General features: G+C 43.3%; 1 protein-coding gene across 2 annotated transcripts in view; it reads right to left on the bottom strand.

Annotated features, from left to right (window-relative positions):
- LOC128695965 (mucin-2) overlaps positions 1–15,186 on the bottom strand; it is a 68,454-nt gene that overhangs the window by 38,195 nt on the left and 15,073 nt on the right. For both annotated transcript variants that reach the window (XM_053786950.2, XM_070092924.1), the window contains exon 3: positions 5,725–5,829. In XM_053786950.2, the coding sequence (XP_053642925.2) occupies positions 5,725–5,829 (105 nt within the window). The remainder of the gene's footprint in view (positions 1–5,724; positions 5,830–15,186) is intronic.

The raw sequence follows: 15,186 nt of genomic DNA on the forward strand, positions 1-15,186 counted from the left end.
CCCCACACACCAGCCAGGGTACTTCTCCACACACATGATTTGATCTGAGTGGGACTTGTGCATGGCCAGCAGGCCTGCTGCAGTGTTCCTCCTTTCTTATGTTCTTAATTATCAAAGCTCACTGCTTGGGAAGCACTGAAAATTGGGTTGGGCAAATACGATTCTGTTAGTGGGATGGTTTGTGAGGTACCTACATAGTATGGGCCAACGGGCCTGCTGCAGTGTTCCTGCTTTCTTATGTGCAAACATTTATGGATGAACATCACCCTGACACAGCTGTTGCATGCCATGCTGGCAACATCTTCAATGACAATGTTGTGTCCCATTTTAGGGAAATCTTAAAGAGACACCTGAAACAGAGCTCTCTGGACAGATATTTAGTGCCACAGGTATGCAATGACTCTCAAGCTGGTCCTAGTGGCATTAAAAAACAAAGAAGGGAAGTAACCTCGGAAAGGGACTTGGTGCCTAAAGTTTTTATGAAAGGGGATTCCTCTTCCAAACAATAGTACACCTCCATCCTCTCCCCTCCTCCCATCTCATCACTCATCAATAAGTCTTCAATAAAGGTAAGTGTCATTTTAGTAATGTTTTATTCTGCATGTCTCATTGTTTTCTGTGTAGGGAAATGTATATTTCATGTAAAAAAATTATTTTGTTTAATACTGTTGGGTGTCTGGAACGGATTCATTGGATTTCCATTATTTCTTATGGGGAAAATTAATTCGGATTAAGTCAGATTCGGTGTAAGACACTCTCACTGGAACGGATTAATTATGTTATCCGGGGGTCCACTGTAACACCATGGGTTAGTTCTTTTTAACTTTTCAACCATACTGGCATTAATTCAGTGAGGCTTAACAACCACTAACATACCACACACACTTGTGAGATTTCACATCTTTCTAAGCCTTTACAACAGTTATTGCTTGATGTGCTGTTGGATGTAGAAATTGGCAAGATAAGTCAAATCAAACATTCTATAGGTTTCCTGAGGACTTTGGAAGATGAAAACTAAGGATTTCTGCCGTGAGATAGGAAAACCAGGAATCAACAGAAAAATTACCTTCTAGGGAGGTAGTGTACCTTAATATTGGAAAATGGCTCTTGATCCAAGGATTTAAAGCTACCCTCCCTTTCCTTGGATCAAATCTGATTACATCCATTTTCCAGGCACTGTATGACCCATACGAGCTAGTACTTCCCCATGAACACAGTATACAATAAAAATAATAATGAATGATAACAATAATGTAAATGACAAGCCAAAGTTAACAGTAAATGAGCACTATTATTATGTAAGCTCAGTATTCCGGCCTTTGTATTTTGTGTCTTGCCCCTGAGAACCTATGCTGCCACCTGGTGGATTTAGTAAAGATCTAGAGCTCAGCTTTGTGTGCCCTGATTCTCCCTCACTCTAAGGACAGCCACTGGACAAGCCATACCCTTCTCTCATACTCTCTCACTTGGTCTTCAGCCTGGTGTGTAGGGCTAGCAACCCACATCACTGTGTACCATTTACTCAATAAACCTAAGGCTCACCTCCAAGCCTATTATTTTACCAATTCTGTCTATCATAGCCGATAAGTGTAAACCAGTCGATTAATCCTGTGAAAGGAAAAAAAACCTCAATATCCTCTATTTCCCATGCTCACAAATAGAAATGTATTGCTCATGTAAATAAAAACAATGAAAATTAACATACACGTGTCTGCACATTAAAGAAAGTGCATACACACGTATGCATGCACATGAGAGTTAGAGGCAGGATCTATACAGAGCTTTAAGAAGAGATATAATAAAGCTCTCAAAGCCAGTAGAGAGTAAACCCCTGTAGCGGCTAGCAAAGAGGCGGGGCCAGGAGCTGAGACTTAAACCCTGCCACCATATATATGTGAATAACCCCCCCCCACACATACATGTATGCACATACTTCTACACACAAAACAAGCAAAGTGTCTATCAACAAGTGCCTCTGACAATAACCCTCCCCACACACAGAAGCACAAATGTCCTAGGAAAGGTTGGAGGAATGGGGTGAAGGAAGTTGTGTGTGCAAGGGGCTTAGACATCCACCAAGCATGTGTGAGCATGTTAGATAGGAGCAAGTAGAGGCAAGTGGTTTTTATGACTTGATATGCTGCTGGAGTGGGAGCAAAGTAACACTTATGATGGGCTACAGGGAAACCGATTAACAAGACTTGAATCCTGGAGGTGGGAAGTACAGTGCCTGCACTCTGAAGGAGGGATGAGAATATTTGCAGTTTTGAACTGTAGTATTGGCACATCTCTGGCAAGACAGTGGAGTGACAGTGAGAGGGTTTCTTCTTTGGGTCACCTTGCCTCAGTGGGAGATGGCCAGTATGTTAAAAAAAAAAGATTGCCATGGCTTACATAATCTCTCCCTACCTGAGCTGAATTACCATTCTCAAATCAAAGTGGCCACCTTCTTCCTAAATGCTTCCTTAACGTGCCTTAATTTCTTTATCCAAGATATCACACAGGCTGTATTTAAACCAATCTTACACACTAGCAATGATCTCACCAGCAAGCAGGCTGTCAGAAGCTACCACCTAGTTGCTCTCCATACCAGCAACATCAGACTAGTTTTCTTATTAATCTCAGAAGTATTATGGAGATTTGGATAGGCCTTATTTGTAGAGATGCAGCATGAAACAGTATGAAATGCATGTAAACATGAAGTGATGAGAGATGAAAGGATTTGAGAGAAGAGTGGGTCAATAGGGCCTCCCTGCTTAAGCAAATTTGTTCTGTACAGGTTTCAAAAATCCTACCTTTAGGAAAAGATTTATAAATTAAAAGTATTATACATTTAAAAAGACAAAAAAAAGAACAATAGGCTGGTTTGCAAATAAAGATATTGAATTAGCCAATGTCTACTATATTTGTATTAATTTGGTAATAAATTCATGCCATGCTTAGGTTCTTTTTTACTAAAATGGTTGTACCCCTTTTTAATCTGGATGAAAGAATACAAGCATATATATACATAAGACCTTCTTATTGGATATATTTTGGTCCTGGGACCTTTGCACTCCAAATGATACAAGAGAATGAGAAAGCATATGTCCAGTGGAAAATGCAAGTCACCAGAGGTCAGATGAAAGCATGAGATCACCTCTATTTGCAGTGTCACATATGACAACTGAAAGACAGCATGTAGCAGTATCAAGTGTACAAGAGATGCTGAGATGTAATAGTTACCAGCCCTTTGTTCTATGGTGATGGAAGTAGCAATTTATGATACTTCCAAACAATGGCATCTATTCTGGTCTAGTTCTCCATACTTTATTTCTGTGTTGTCCCAGTGCGTGAAATGGTTCTCTTTAGACCTACGTTATGCACGACTGCAAGTATAGAGCAAAGACCATGCTCAACTTTTGCCAACAATGCCACTACTGAGAAACCTAAATTTTTGGCCCTCTCTGGAGAAGAGGCTACCAACACTACCCAGGTTCTTTCTAGAAGCAATGCCCAAGAAACTGCTATGGCTATGCCTTCCATCAGAAACTACACAAAGATCTCTGTGAAACAAGAGCATACACCACACCATGTGAGGAATGCGTCATGATCTATATTGGAGAAACTAAGTATTCTTGCAACATGTAATTTACAAGAATACAAATATGTTTGTAACCAAGATGACACCAGCAATGCTCATCTTGTATGCAAACCAAAATTTGTAAGAGAGGCCATCTCATTTAATAAAAACTCAGAAATAATCTAGAGGCTGATGGGAATAAGCACTGTTGTACTGTACTACAGTGGACTCCCGCTTAACGATCACCTCCCAATGCGACCAATTATCTAAGTGTATTTATGTAAGTGCGTTTGTACGTGTATGTTTGGGGGTCTGAAATGGACTAATCTACTTCACAATATTCCTTATGGGAACAAATTCGGTCAGTACTGGCACCTGAACATACTTCTGGAATGAAAAAATATCGTTAACCGGGGGTCCACTGTATTATTAACTGCTAGTCCCAATAAAACAGAACAAGGGGCTGGCAATTATTAAATCTCAACAACTCTAGTACACATGCTACCTCAGTTGCCATGTGACATTGCAATTAAGTGACTTCACACCTTCACCTGACCTTCTCCTGTGATTGGCATTCTCTACTACTGTTAATGTGCTTTCTCATTCTCTCAAATCACTTGGAGCTGGTGACAAAGCCACATGAGGGTGGGCTAAGGGGTAGTTAAAGTCCTTACCCCAAGGCAAATATATTTTTTTTAATAAATGGTTAATTTTCATTCTGTTAAACTGATCAGTGACAACAAAGGTATGATAGTTTAAAAAAATTCAGACACATACTGAAAATGGCACATTGTTAAAGATGATTTCTTCGATTTTTTCAGGATCTTATAATTTTTAAGCCTCCTAGACTGAAATCCACCCTTCCCCAATGAAACACCAGGATTGGCTGTGCTACTGTCTGGAGTGACCTAGGTCCCAGGACCAATGCATATCCAACAAATGCAAGAATCGTGAACAAGTGATACAAGATACAGAACAACCATAGGAGCTGAATGATAGCCTTAGGCCTTTCATGTTGAAATCAACACATCATTAGGAGCTTGCAATGTTGCATTATTATTATAATCATGGGGGAGCGCTAAACCCGTAGGATTATACAGTGCATGTGAGGGGGGGGTGGAAGGTATTCAGGCTCAATTCAGAGGACTGGAGCACAGATCCAATTCCCTAGATCAAGAGCCCCTCACAAGCATCATGGAACCTCCCTTGAGGGGTTGCAATGTTGCAGAAATGAGTAAGAGATCTCAGCAGATTCGTCCCTCTGAACAAATCTGCTGAGATCTCCTACTCATTTCTGCAACACTGCAAGCTCCTGATGATGTGATGATTGCAACACGAAAGGTCTAGAACTACCATTCAACTCCCCTGTGGTTGTTTTGAGTATCCAATAAAGATGTCCTAAGTTATGCACTGCTGTTCTTGCATCCACACTGTCAGTATCAATATACCTTCCACCTCTTTGTTTTATAAGCTTCTGCTAATTCCAACTTGGTATAAAACAGGAATACACTAATGTTTAGTGTTATTACCAACATGTAAAACCTAAACAATTACCAAGTCACATAACAACAATAAAATGCTTGGATATAATTTTGACTGTAAACTTACTCTCTAAATTTGGAAAAAGGAATATATGAACTATGGAGGTACTTAAAACAATGTTTACTAATCATTCAATTTTTCACAACAGACACAAGACAATAAAATGAATACATGCAGATTTTCAAAACATGCTAGGAAGGGTTGGTTTTGCAATGCAGTTGTGTAAGAGTGGAACAAACTGCCAAGCAGCATAAATGAGGCAAATACTCTGAACTTTAAAAAAAAAAAAAAAAAAAAAATAATTGGGTGTATGTAGAAGATGCTTCAGAGGAAAAGGCAAAGCTGATTCATTGATCCACTAGTTTGTACTATAATGTTCATTAATACCATACCTGTTTTCATTATTTTTCTCTTGCCTCTCCTGTCAGTGACATCATACTTCACTATACATTACAAGCTCATTTTCAATAGCTCATGAGAACTTGAGTCTACATTATAAAAAACAAAATGCAGGCACCTACCTAATAGTACACACATAATGCAGGGGACTACCACTTAAAGCTACTGTAATAAAGAAAAATATCCAAAACAAGAACAAAAATTTAGATTATAATGTTTACCTATATGCTGCTTCAGGGCCTGTGGTTTTATTGCATGTCCACAAACGTCACAAACCACCAGGTAGAAGTCTTCCCAACGAGGACAATATCCATATATAGACATTTCTGAAACATTAATAAAAAGTTAAGTCAAGTATTTTATATTAATGTGTTTAATGATACTGTAATTTCAAATTCAATTAACTTGCTTATCAACAATCATCATCAAGCTGCTAAATGCAGCTTAATATGTATTATAAATTATTATTTTAACACATCATTAATTCCTCAGGAGGAGATTTATCTCAGCTCACTTAACCCTTTCACTGTTTTGGTATACGTCTTACGAGCCAGTGTTTCGGACACATATACATGTATACTCAATAATTCTAGCGGCTTCAAATCAAGCAGGAGAAAGCTGGTAGGCCCACATGTGAGAGAATGGGTCTGTGTGGTCAGTGTGCACCACAAAAAAAATCCTGCAGCACGCAGTGCATAATGAGAAAAAAAACTGATCTTTTTTTGGATTAAAACGCTGACTTTGAGGTGTATTTTCGTATAGTATTTATCATTGTATTCTCGTTTTCATGGTCTCGCGTGATAAAATGGAAAACATATTACAGAAATAGAGATGATTTTGATTAGTTTCATGATGAAAACGACCTTAAAATTGAGCTCAAAGTAGCGGAAATGTTTGATTTTTACCAATGTTCAGGAGTAAGCAAGTCACACCAGACATCCAATACACGTCAAATGAGGAGTCTAATATTCTTACATTAGTGCACTGATATTATTTATACCATTTGTACAATAATGCAGTAGTCTGCATAATAGTAAATTTTGTATTTTTTGTATGAATAAAAAATCAAAATAGAAAGCAATAGTAATATAAGAGGGGCCTAGAGACATGACTAATGAACAGAGGATATGTTATTTTAGTGCCAAGAATGACTACATTGTTTATTCTGGACCCTATTTTGAAATTGGCATCTTTTTTAATTTGCATGAAATTGGCCAAATTGCCAATTTCTGACCACTTTATTGGGTAGTTCAAATTGGTAAATGGGCGGTTTCTTGTATTCGACTGATAGAAAAAATGGAGTTCTAAAGAAATAGCTACGAGTCTGGTCAACTGGAACAATGGAATTGGCCAAAAACAGGGCTCAAAGTCGAAGAAATTGCTGATGCGTATATGTCGCAGAGACCGCTAACTTCGCAGGAGTGTAATGCCCTGAGTTTTTGACCAAATTTCATACTTTTGGTGTCATTACCCTCAGGAAAGAAAAGATTCTCTATCATTTCATAAGAAAAAAAAGTTTTTCTTTTTCCAAAAATTTTGCAACATAAAATGACAGTTTCAGAAAGGGGCTTGCGACAGTCAAAGGGTTAATACCAGTGACAACTTTACTAAAATAAAAAATATTTAAATAACAGTATTTTAAAGAATATAAACGACTAGCCAGTATGGATAAAAAAAAAATGCATGTCTGCTGATGATACCAATACCTTCTGCCAGGCAAATACTAGTACCATTACTACTACTGCCTTGGGAACCCCCCCAACCACTGCCACTATCTATCACTGCCGGCCCAACCACAACTATTGCTGCCCCAACCGCAACCACCCCAACCACTGCCATTGCCACACCAATCGCTACCATTGCTCTCTTTGCTGTCCCATTACTATTATTATAATAAAAAAGAAGCGCTAACCCACAGGGGCTATACAGCGCTGCAGGGTAGGGAGGAAGCAGGGGTATCAGGTGGCAAAAGGGAGAGGGACAATTAGTAGGGTACGGAGAACAGTGGGGCAGTGGATAGTACAGGGGTAGAGTGTAGCAAGAGATTGAGGTAGAAAGGGCTGAGGGGAGTGTGAAAGGTATTGTCATCAGAGTTTGTGGACTAAGTCAGTTGTTGCCAAGAAGTCAATGAGAGTCAGGATTAAAGGAGGGTCCATCAGCAAGAAGGGAAGGTAAAGAGATAGTAGAGCGGAGATGACGCTGGAGGTAAATTCTGCGTGCTCGTTGATAGAGAGGGCAGTCTAACAGAATGTGGTTAACCGATACTGGAACCTGACACGTCTCACAGAGAGGAACAGGGTGCCTCTCCATGAGATACCCATGAGTAAGACGAATGTGGCCAATGCGAAGACGGGAGAGAGTAGTCTCCCAACCTCGACATTGATAACAAGAAGATGGCCAGTAGCCTATACTCGGTTTAATAGAATGAAGTTTGTTACCGAGTAAATTAGACCAACGCTGTTGCCAACGGGTGTGAAGGTGGGTAGCTATTACAGCAAAATAGTCCGTAAATGAAACACCTCTATATGAAACTGGTAGGTCATGTACTGCTGACCGCGCAGCAGTGTCTGCCTGTTCATTGCCCTGTACGTCAACATGACCAGGGACCCAACAAAAAACAATATCTTTATGCTTGGTAGAGATATGGCATAGCCAAAGTTGGATACGGAGGACTAGGGGGTGAGGTGTATCAAATTTTCGTATAGCCTGTAGAGCACTAAGGGAGTCTGAGATAACCACAAATGATGACACAGGCATAGATGCAATACGGATAAGTGCTGCAAGAATGGCATACAATTCAGCTGTAAAAATGCTAGCCGAGGATAGTAAATGTCCTCGCACGACACTGTCCGGAAACACTGCTGCGAATCCAACGCCATCAGAAGACTTAGAGCCATCTGTGTACACTGCGATGGCATGAGAATGAGAGCGGGAACTTTGCTGTCCCAACCCCTATCACTGCTGTCCCAACCGCTATCACTGCTGTCCCAATTGCTACCACTGCCACCCCAAATGCTACCTTTTCTGTCCCAACAGCTATCACTGCCATCCAACTGGTAACCCTGCTGTACCAACCACTTCCAGTGTTGCCTCATAGTTCCCACTATTGCTGCTCCCATTACATGCTGTTACTGCTATTCCTAATGCATGTTCCACTACCACTGCATGAGTTGAATATAATGCTGTTCCTTCAACATGAGTCCCTGCTTTGATGACCAAGAAATAGGCATTTGTAAAGTAGCATGACTGTAATAAACAGGCAACTTGAAACAACTCATTGAAGATCAAAATGACTACGTCACCAGTGACTCCATCAAAAAAAATTTTGACTGCCAGCTCTATCACTGCTACTCTCATGTTACCTATAACACTGCTGCTACTGCTCCTGTTGCACATGCCACTGTTCCTACTGTTCATGCTGCTGATGATGCTCCTGCCCTCATGCATGATCCTTGCCACTGCTGGTGTTCCTGCCGTCAGTACTGCTTCTCCTGCTACCCGTGCCACTTACCACATCACCAGGCCTCTGCTGATGCTCCTGCCACCCTCGCTGCTGCTGATGCTTCCACTGATCATGCCGCTGGTTAATATTTCTGCCACCCATACCGCACTGATGCTTCCACTACCAACACCACTGCTGATTATTCCACTACCAATACCACTGCTGATGCTTCCACTACCAATACCACTGCTGATGCTTCCACTACCAACAACACTGCAGATTATTCCACTACCAACAACACTGCTGATTATTCCACTACCAACAACACTGCTGATTATTCCACTACCAACAACACTGCTGATTATTCCACTACCAACAACACTGTTGATTATTCCACTACCAATATCACTGATGATGCTTCCACTACCAATACCACTGCTGATGCTTCCACTACCAATACCACTGATGATGCTTCCACTACCAATACCACTGATGATGCTTCCACTACCAACACCACTGATGATGCTTCCACTACCAACACCACTGATGATGCTTCCACTACCAATACCACTGATGATGCTTCCACTACCAACACCACTGATGATGCTTCCACTACCAATACCACTGATGATGCTTCCACTACCAATACAACTGATGATGCTTCCACTACCAATACCACTGATGATGCTTCCACTACCAACACCACTGATGATGCTTCCACTACCAACACCACTGATGATGCTTCCACTACCAATACCACTGATGATGCTTCCACTACCAACACCACTGATGATGCTTCCACTACCAACACCACTGATGATGCTTCCACTACCAACACCACTGATGATGCTTCCACTACCAACACCACTGATGATGCTTCCACTACCAATACCACTGATGATGCTTCCACTACCAATACCACTGATGATGCTTCCACTACCAATACCACTGATGATGCTTCCACTACCAACACCACTGATGATGCTTCCACTACCAATACCACTGATGATGCTTCCACTACCAATACCACTGATGATGCTTCCACTACCAATACCACTGATGATGCTTCCACTACCAACACCACTGATGATGCTTCCACTACCAACACCACTGATGATGCTTCCACTACCAATACCACTGATGATGCTTCCACTACCAACACCACTGATGATGCTTCCACTACCAATACCACTGATGATGCTTCCACTACCAATACCACTGATGATGTTTCCACTACCAATACCACTGATGATGCTTCCACTACCAATACCACTGATGATGCTTCCACTACCAATACCACTGATGATGCTTCCACTACCAACACCACTGATGATGCTTCCACTACCAATACAACTGATGATGCTTCCACTACCAACACCACCGTGTTCGTCAAGAACTGCAAGAAGCCCCTATCACGAGCCTTTTCCATCCTATGGGGAGGGAGCATGGACACGGGGGTCGTCCCACAGTTACTAAAAACAACAAACATAGCCCCACTCCACAAAGGGGGCAGTAAAGCAACAGCAAAGAACTACAGACCGATAGCGCTAACATCCCATATCATAAAAATCTTTGAAAGGGTCCTAAGAAGCAAGATCACCACCCATCTAGAAACCCATCAGTTACACAACCCAGGGCAACATGGGTTTAGAACAGGTCGCTCCTGTCTGTCTCAACTATTGGATCACTACGACAAGGTCCTAAATGCACTAGAAGACAAAAAGAATGCAGATGTAATATATACAGACTTTGCAAAAGCCTTCAACAAGTGTGACCATGGCATAATAGCGCACAAAATGCGTGCTAAAGGAATAACAGGAAAAGTCGGTCGATGGATCTATAATTTCCTCACTAAAAGAACACAGAGAGTAGTCGTCAACAGAGTAAAGTCCGAGGCAGCTACGGTGAAAAGCTCTGTTCCACAAGGCACAGTACTCGCTCCCATCTTGTTCCTCATCCTCATATCCGACATAGACAAGGATGTCAGCCACAGCACCGTGTCTTCCTTTGCAGATGACACCCGAATCTGCATGACAGTGTCTTCCATTGCAGACACTGCAAGGCTCCAGGCGGACATCAACCAAATCTTTCAGTGGGCTGCAGAAAACAATATGAAGTTCAACGATGAGAAATTCCAATTACATACTCAGATATGGTAAACACGAGGAAATTAAATCTTCATCACAGTACAAAACAAATTCTGGCCACAAAATAGAGCGAAACACCAACATCAAAGACCTGGGAGTGATCATGTCGGAGGATCTCACCTTCAAGGACCATAACTTTGTATCAATCGCATCTGCTAGAAAAATGACAGGATGGATAATGAGAACCTTCAAAACTAGGGAGGCCAAGCCCATGATGACACTCTTCAGGTCACTTGTTCTATCTAGGCTGGAATATTGCTGCACACTAACAGCACCTTTCAAGGCAGGTGAAATTGCTGACCTAGAAAATGTACAGAGAACCTTCATGGCGCACATAACGGAGATAAAACACCTCAATTACTGGGAGCGCTTGAGGTTCCTGAACCTGTATTCCCTGGAACGCAGGCGGGAGAGATACATGATTATATACACCTGGAAAATCCTAGAGGGACTAGTACCGAACGTGCACACGAAAATCACTCACTACAAAAGCAAAAGACTTGGCAGACGATGCAACATCCCCCCAATGAAAAGCAGGGGTGTCACCAGCACGTTAAGAGACCATACAATAAGTGTCAGGGGCCCAAGACTGTTCAACTGCCTCCCAGCATACATAAGGGGGATTACCAACAGACCCCTGGCAGTCTTCAAGCTGGCACTGGACAAGCACCTAAAGTCGGTTCCTGACCAGCCGGGCTGTGGCTCGTACGTTGGTTTGTGTGCAGCCAGCAGCAACAGCCTGGTTGATCAGGCTCTGATCCACCAGGAGGCCTGGTCACAGACCGGGCCGTGGGGGCGTTGACCCCCGGAACTCTCTCCAGGTAAACTTCAGGTAAACTGATGATGCTTCCACTACCAATACCACTGATGATGCTTCCACTACCAATACCACTGATGATGCTTCCACTACCAATACCACTGATGATGCTTCCACTACCAATACCACTGCTGTTTCTGCCACTACCAATACCACTGCTGATGCTTCAACTACCAATACCACTGCTGATGCTTCAACTACCAATACCACTGATGATGCTTCCACTACCAATACCACTGATGATGCTTCCACTACCAATACCACTGATGATGCTCCCACTACCAACACCACTGATGATGCTCCCACTACCAACACCACTGATGATGCTCCCACTATCAATACAACTGATGATGCTTCCACTACCAACACCACTGATGATGCTTCCACTACCAACACCACTGATGATGCTCCCACTACCAACACCACTGATGATGCTCCCACTATCAATACAACTGATGATGCTTCCACTACCAACACCACTGATGATGCTCCCACTACCAACACCACTGATGATGCTCCCACTATCAATACAACTGATGATGCTTCCACTACCAACACCACTGATGATGCTTCCACTACCAACACCACTGATGATGCTTCCACTACCAACACCACTGATGATGCTTCCACTACCAACACCACTGATGATGCTTCCACTACCAATACAACTGATGATGCTCCCACTACCAATACAACTGATGATGCTTCCACTACCAACACCACTGCCGATGCTCCCGCTATCAATACCACTGCTGATGTTTTCACTACCAATACCAGTGTTGATGCTCCCACTATCAATCACTGCTGATGTTTTCACTACCAATACCACTGCCGATGCTCCTGCTATCAATACCACTGCTGAGGCTCCCGCTATCAATACCACTGCTGATGCTTTCACTACCAATACCACTGCTGATGCACCTGCTATCAATACCACTGTTGATGCTCCCACTATCAATACCACTGCTGATGCTTTCACTACCAATACCACTGCTGATGCAATCGCTATCAATACCACTGCTGATGCTGTTATCAATACCACTGCTGATGCTTTCACTAACAATACCACTGCTGATGCTCCTGCTATCAATACCACTGCTGATGCTCCTGCTATCAATACCACTGCTGATGCACTCGCAACCAATACCACTGCTGATGCTGTTATCAATACCACTGCTGATGCTTTCACTAACAATACCACTGTTGATGCTCCCACTATCAATACCACTGCCAATACAACTGCTGATGGTTCCGCTACCCATACTGCTGCCAATTCCCCCACCATTGGTGCTAATCACCTCGTTTCTGCAGCAGCTGCTCATGCTTCTCCGTCTGCCACTGCTGTTGCTACTGCTTATCCCACTGCCACCACTGCTGCTTCTGCTACTCACATTACAATCACTGTTGCTGCCACAGTTGTTGCTCACCCCAACAATGCTGCTGTTGCTGCTGCTGTTCATCCAAATGCTGCAGCTGTTATTCACCCCTTGTCACTGCTGTTACTGCCATGGCTGTTGTTCACTGCTGCTGCTCCCAATGTAGCAGCTGCTTGTTTTGGTGCTGCCACTGCTGCTGTTCTCCTGAATACCACCACTGTTGTTGTTGTGTGCCCCAATGAAGCTGGTCATCTTGATACTGCCACTTCTTACCCCAATGACCTTGCTGCTGCTAACCCCAGAAACACTGCTGCTCCCCCAATATCCCCACTTCTACTGCTCACACAAATGCAGCAGCTGCTACTTATCCCAGATTCTACCACTATTGTTGCTAACTTTGATGCTCCTACACATTTCATTGCTATTGATGACTACCCTGATGCAGCTGCGGCTCGCCCCAATGAAGAGGTGGCTCGCCGCGATGCAGAGGTGGCTCACCCCGATGCAGAAGTGGCTCGCCCCAATGCAGAGGTGGCTCACCCTGATGCAGAGGTGGCTCGCCCTGATGCAGAGGTGGCTCGCCCTGATGCAGAGGTGGCTTGCCCTGATGCAGAGGTGGCTCACCACGATGCAGAGGTGGCATGCCATGATGCAGCTGCTGCTCACCCCAATGCAGCTAACTCCCATGTCACTGCTGCTTGCCCCCAATGCAGCTGCTGCAACTGTCATTCACCCAATGCAGTTGCTGCCACTGCTGCTACTCATTAGGATACAGGTACTGTCACTGCTACTTCTCACCCAAATGCTGCTGCTACTGCTGCTCATCCAGATTCCACCACTACTGTTGCTGCTCATCCAAAAACCACTGCTACTGTTGTTGCTTATCCAGATTTCACCACTACTGTTGCTGCTGCTACTGCTGTTCACTCAGTTTCCACTGCTACTGTTGCTGCTCATCCAAAATCCATGGCTACCATTGATGTTCATGCAGATTTCACCACTATTGTTGCTGTTCACCCATATTCCACCACTATTGTTGCTGCTCACCCAGATTCCACCACCACTGTTGCTGCTCACCCAGATTCCACCACTATTTTTGTTGCTCACCCAGATTCCACCACTATTGTTGCTGCTCACCCAGATTCCACCACTTCTGTTGATGCTCACCCAGATTCCACCACTGTTGTTGCTGCTCACCCAGATTCCACCACCACTCTTGCTGCTCACCCAGATTCCACCACCACTCTTGCTGCTCACCCAGATTCCACCACTATTTTTGTTGCTCACCCAGATTCCACCACTGTTGTTGCTGCTCACCCAGATTCCACCACTATTGTTGCTGCTCACCCAGATTCCACCACTATTGTGCTGCTCACCCAGATTTCACCACTATTGTTGCTGCTCACCCAGATTTTACCACTATTGTTGCTGCTCACCCAGATTCCACCACTATTGTTGCTCACCCAGATTTTACTACTACTGTTGCTGCTTGCCCAGAATTTACCACTATTGTTGCTGCTCACCCAGATTTTACCACTATTGTTGCTGCTCACCCAGATTCCACCACTATTGTTGCTGCTCACCCAGATTCCACCACTATTGTTGCTGCTCACCCAGATTTTACCACTATTGTTGCTGCTCACCCAGATTTTACCACTATTGTTGCTGCTCACCCAGAATTCCACCACTATTGTTGCTGCTCACCCAGATTTTACCACTATTGTTGCTGCTCACCCAGATTTCACCACTATTGTTGCTGCTCACCCAGATTTCACCACTATTGTTGCTGCTCACCCAGATTTCACCACTATTGTTGATGCTCACCCAGATTCCACCACTACTGCTGCTGACACTGGTGCTGCTCACCAAGATGTAGCTAGTGCTGCTGCTAACACCAAGGG

This window comes from Cherax quadricarinatus, chromosome 41 (assembly GCF_038502225.1).
Source record: "Cherax quadricarinatus isolate ZL_2023a chromosome 41, ASM3850222v1, whole genome shotgun sequence".
In the NCBI taxonomy this organism is placed as follows: Eukaryota; Metazoa; Arthropoda; class Malacostraca; order Decapoda; family Parastacidae; genus Cherax; species Cherax quadricarinatus.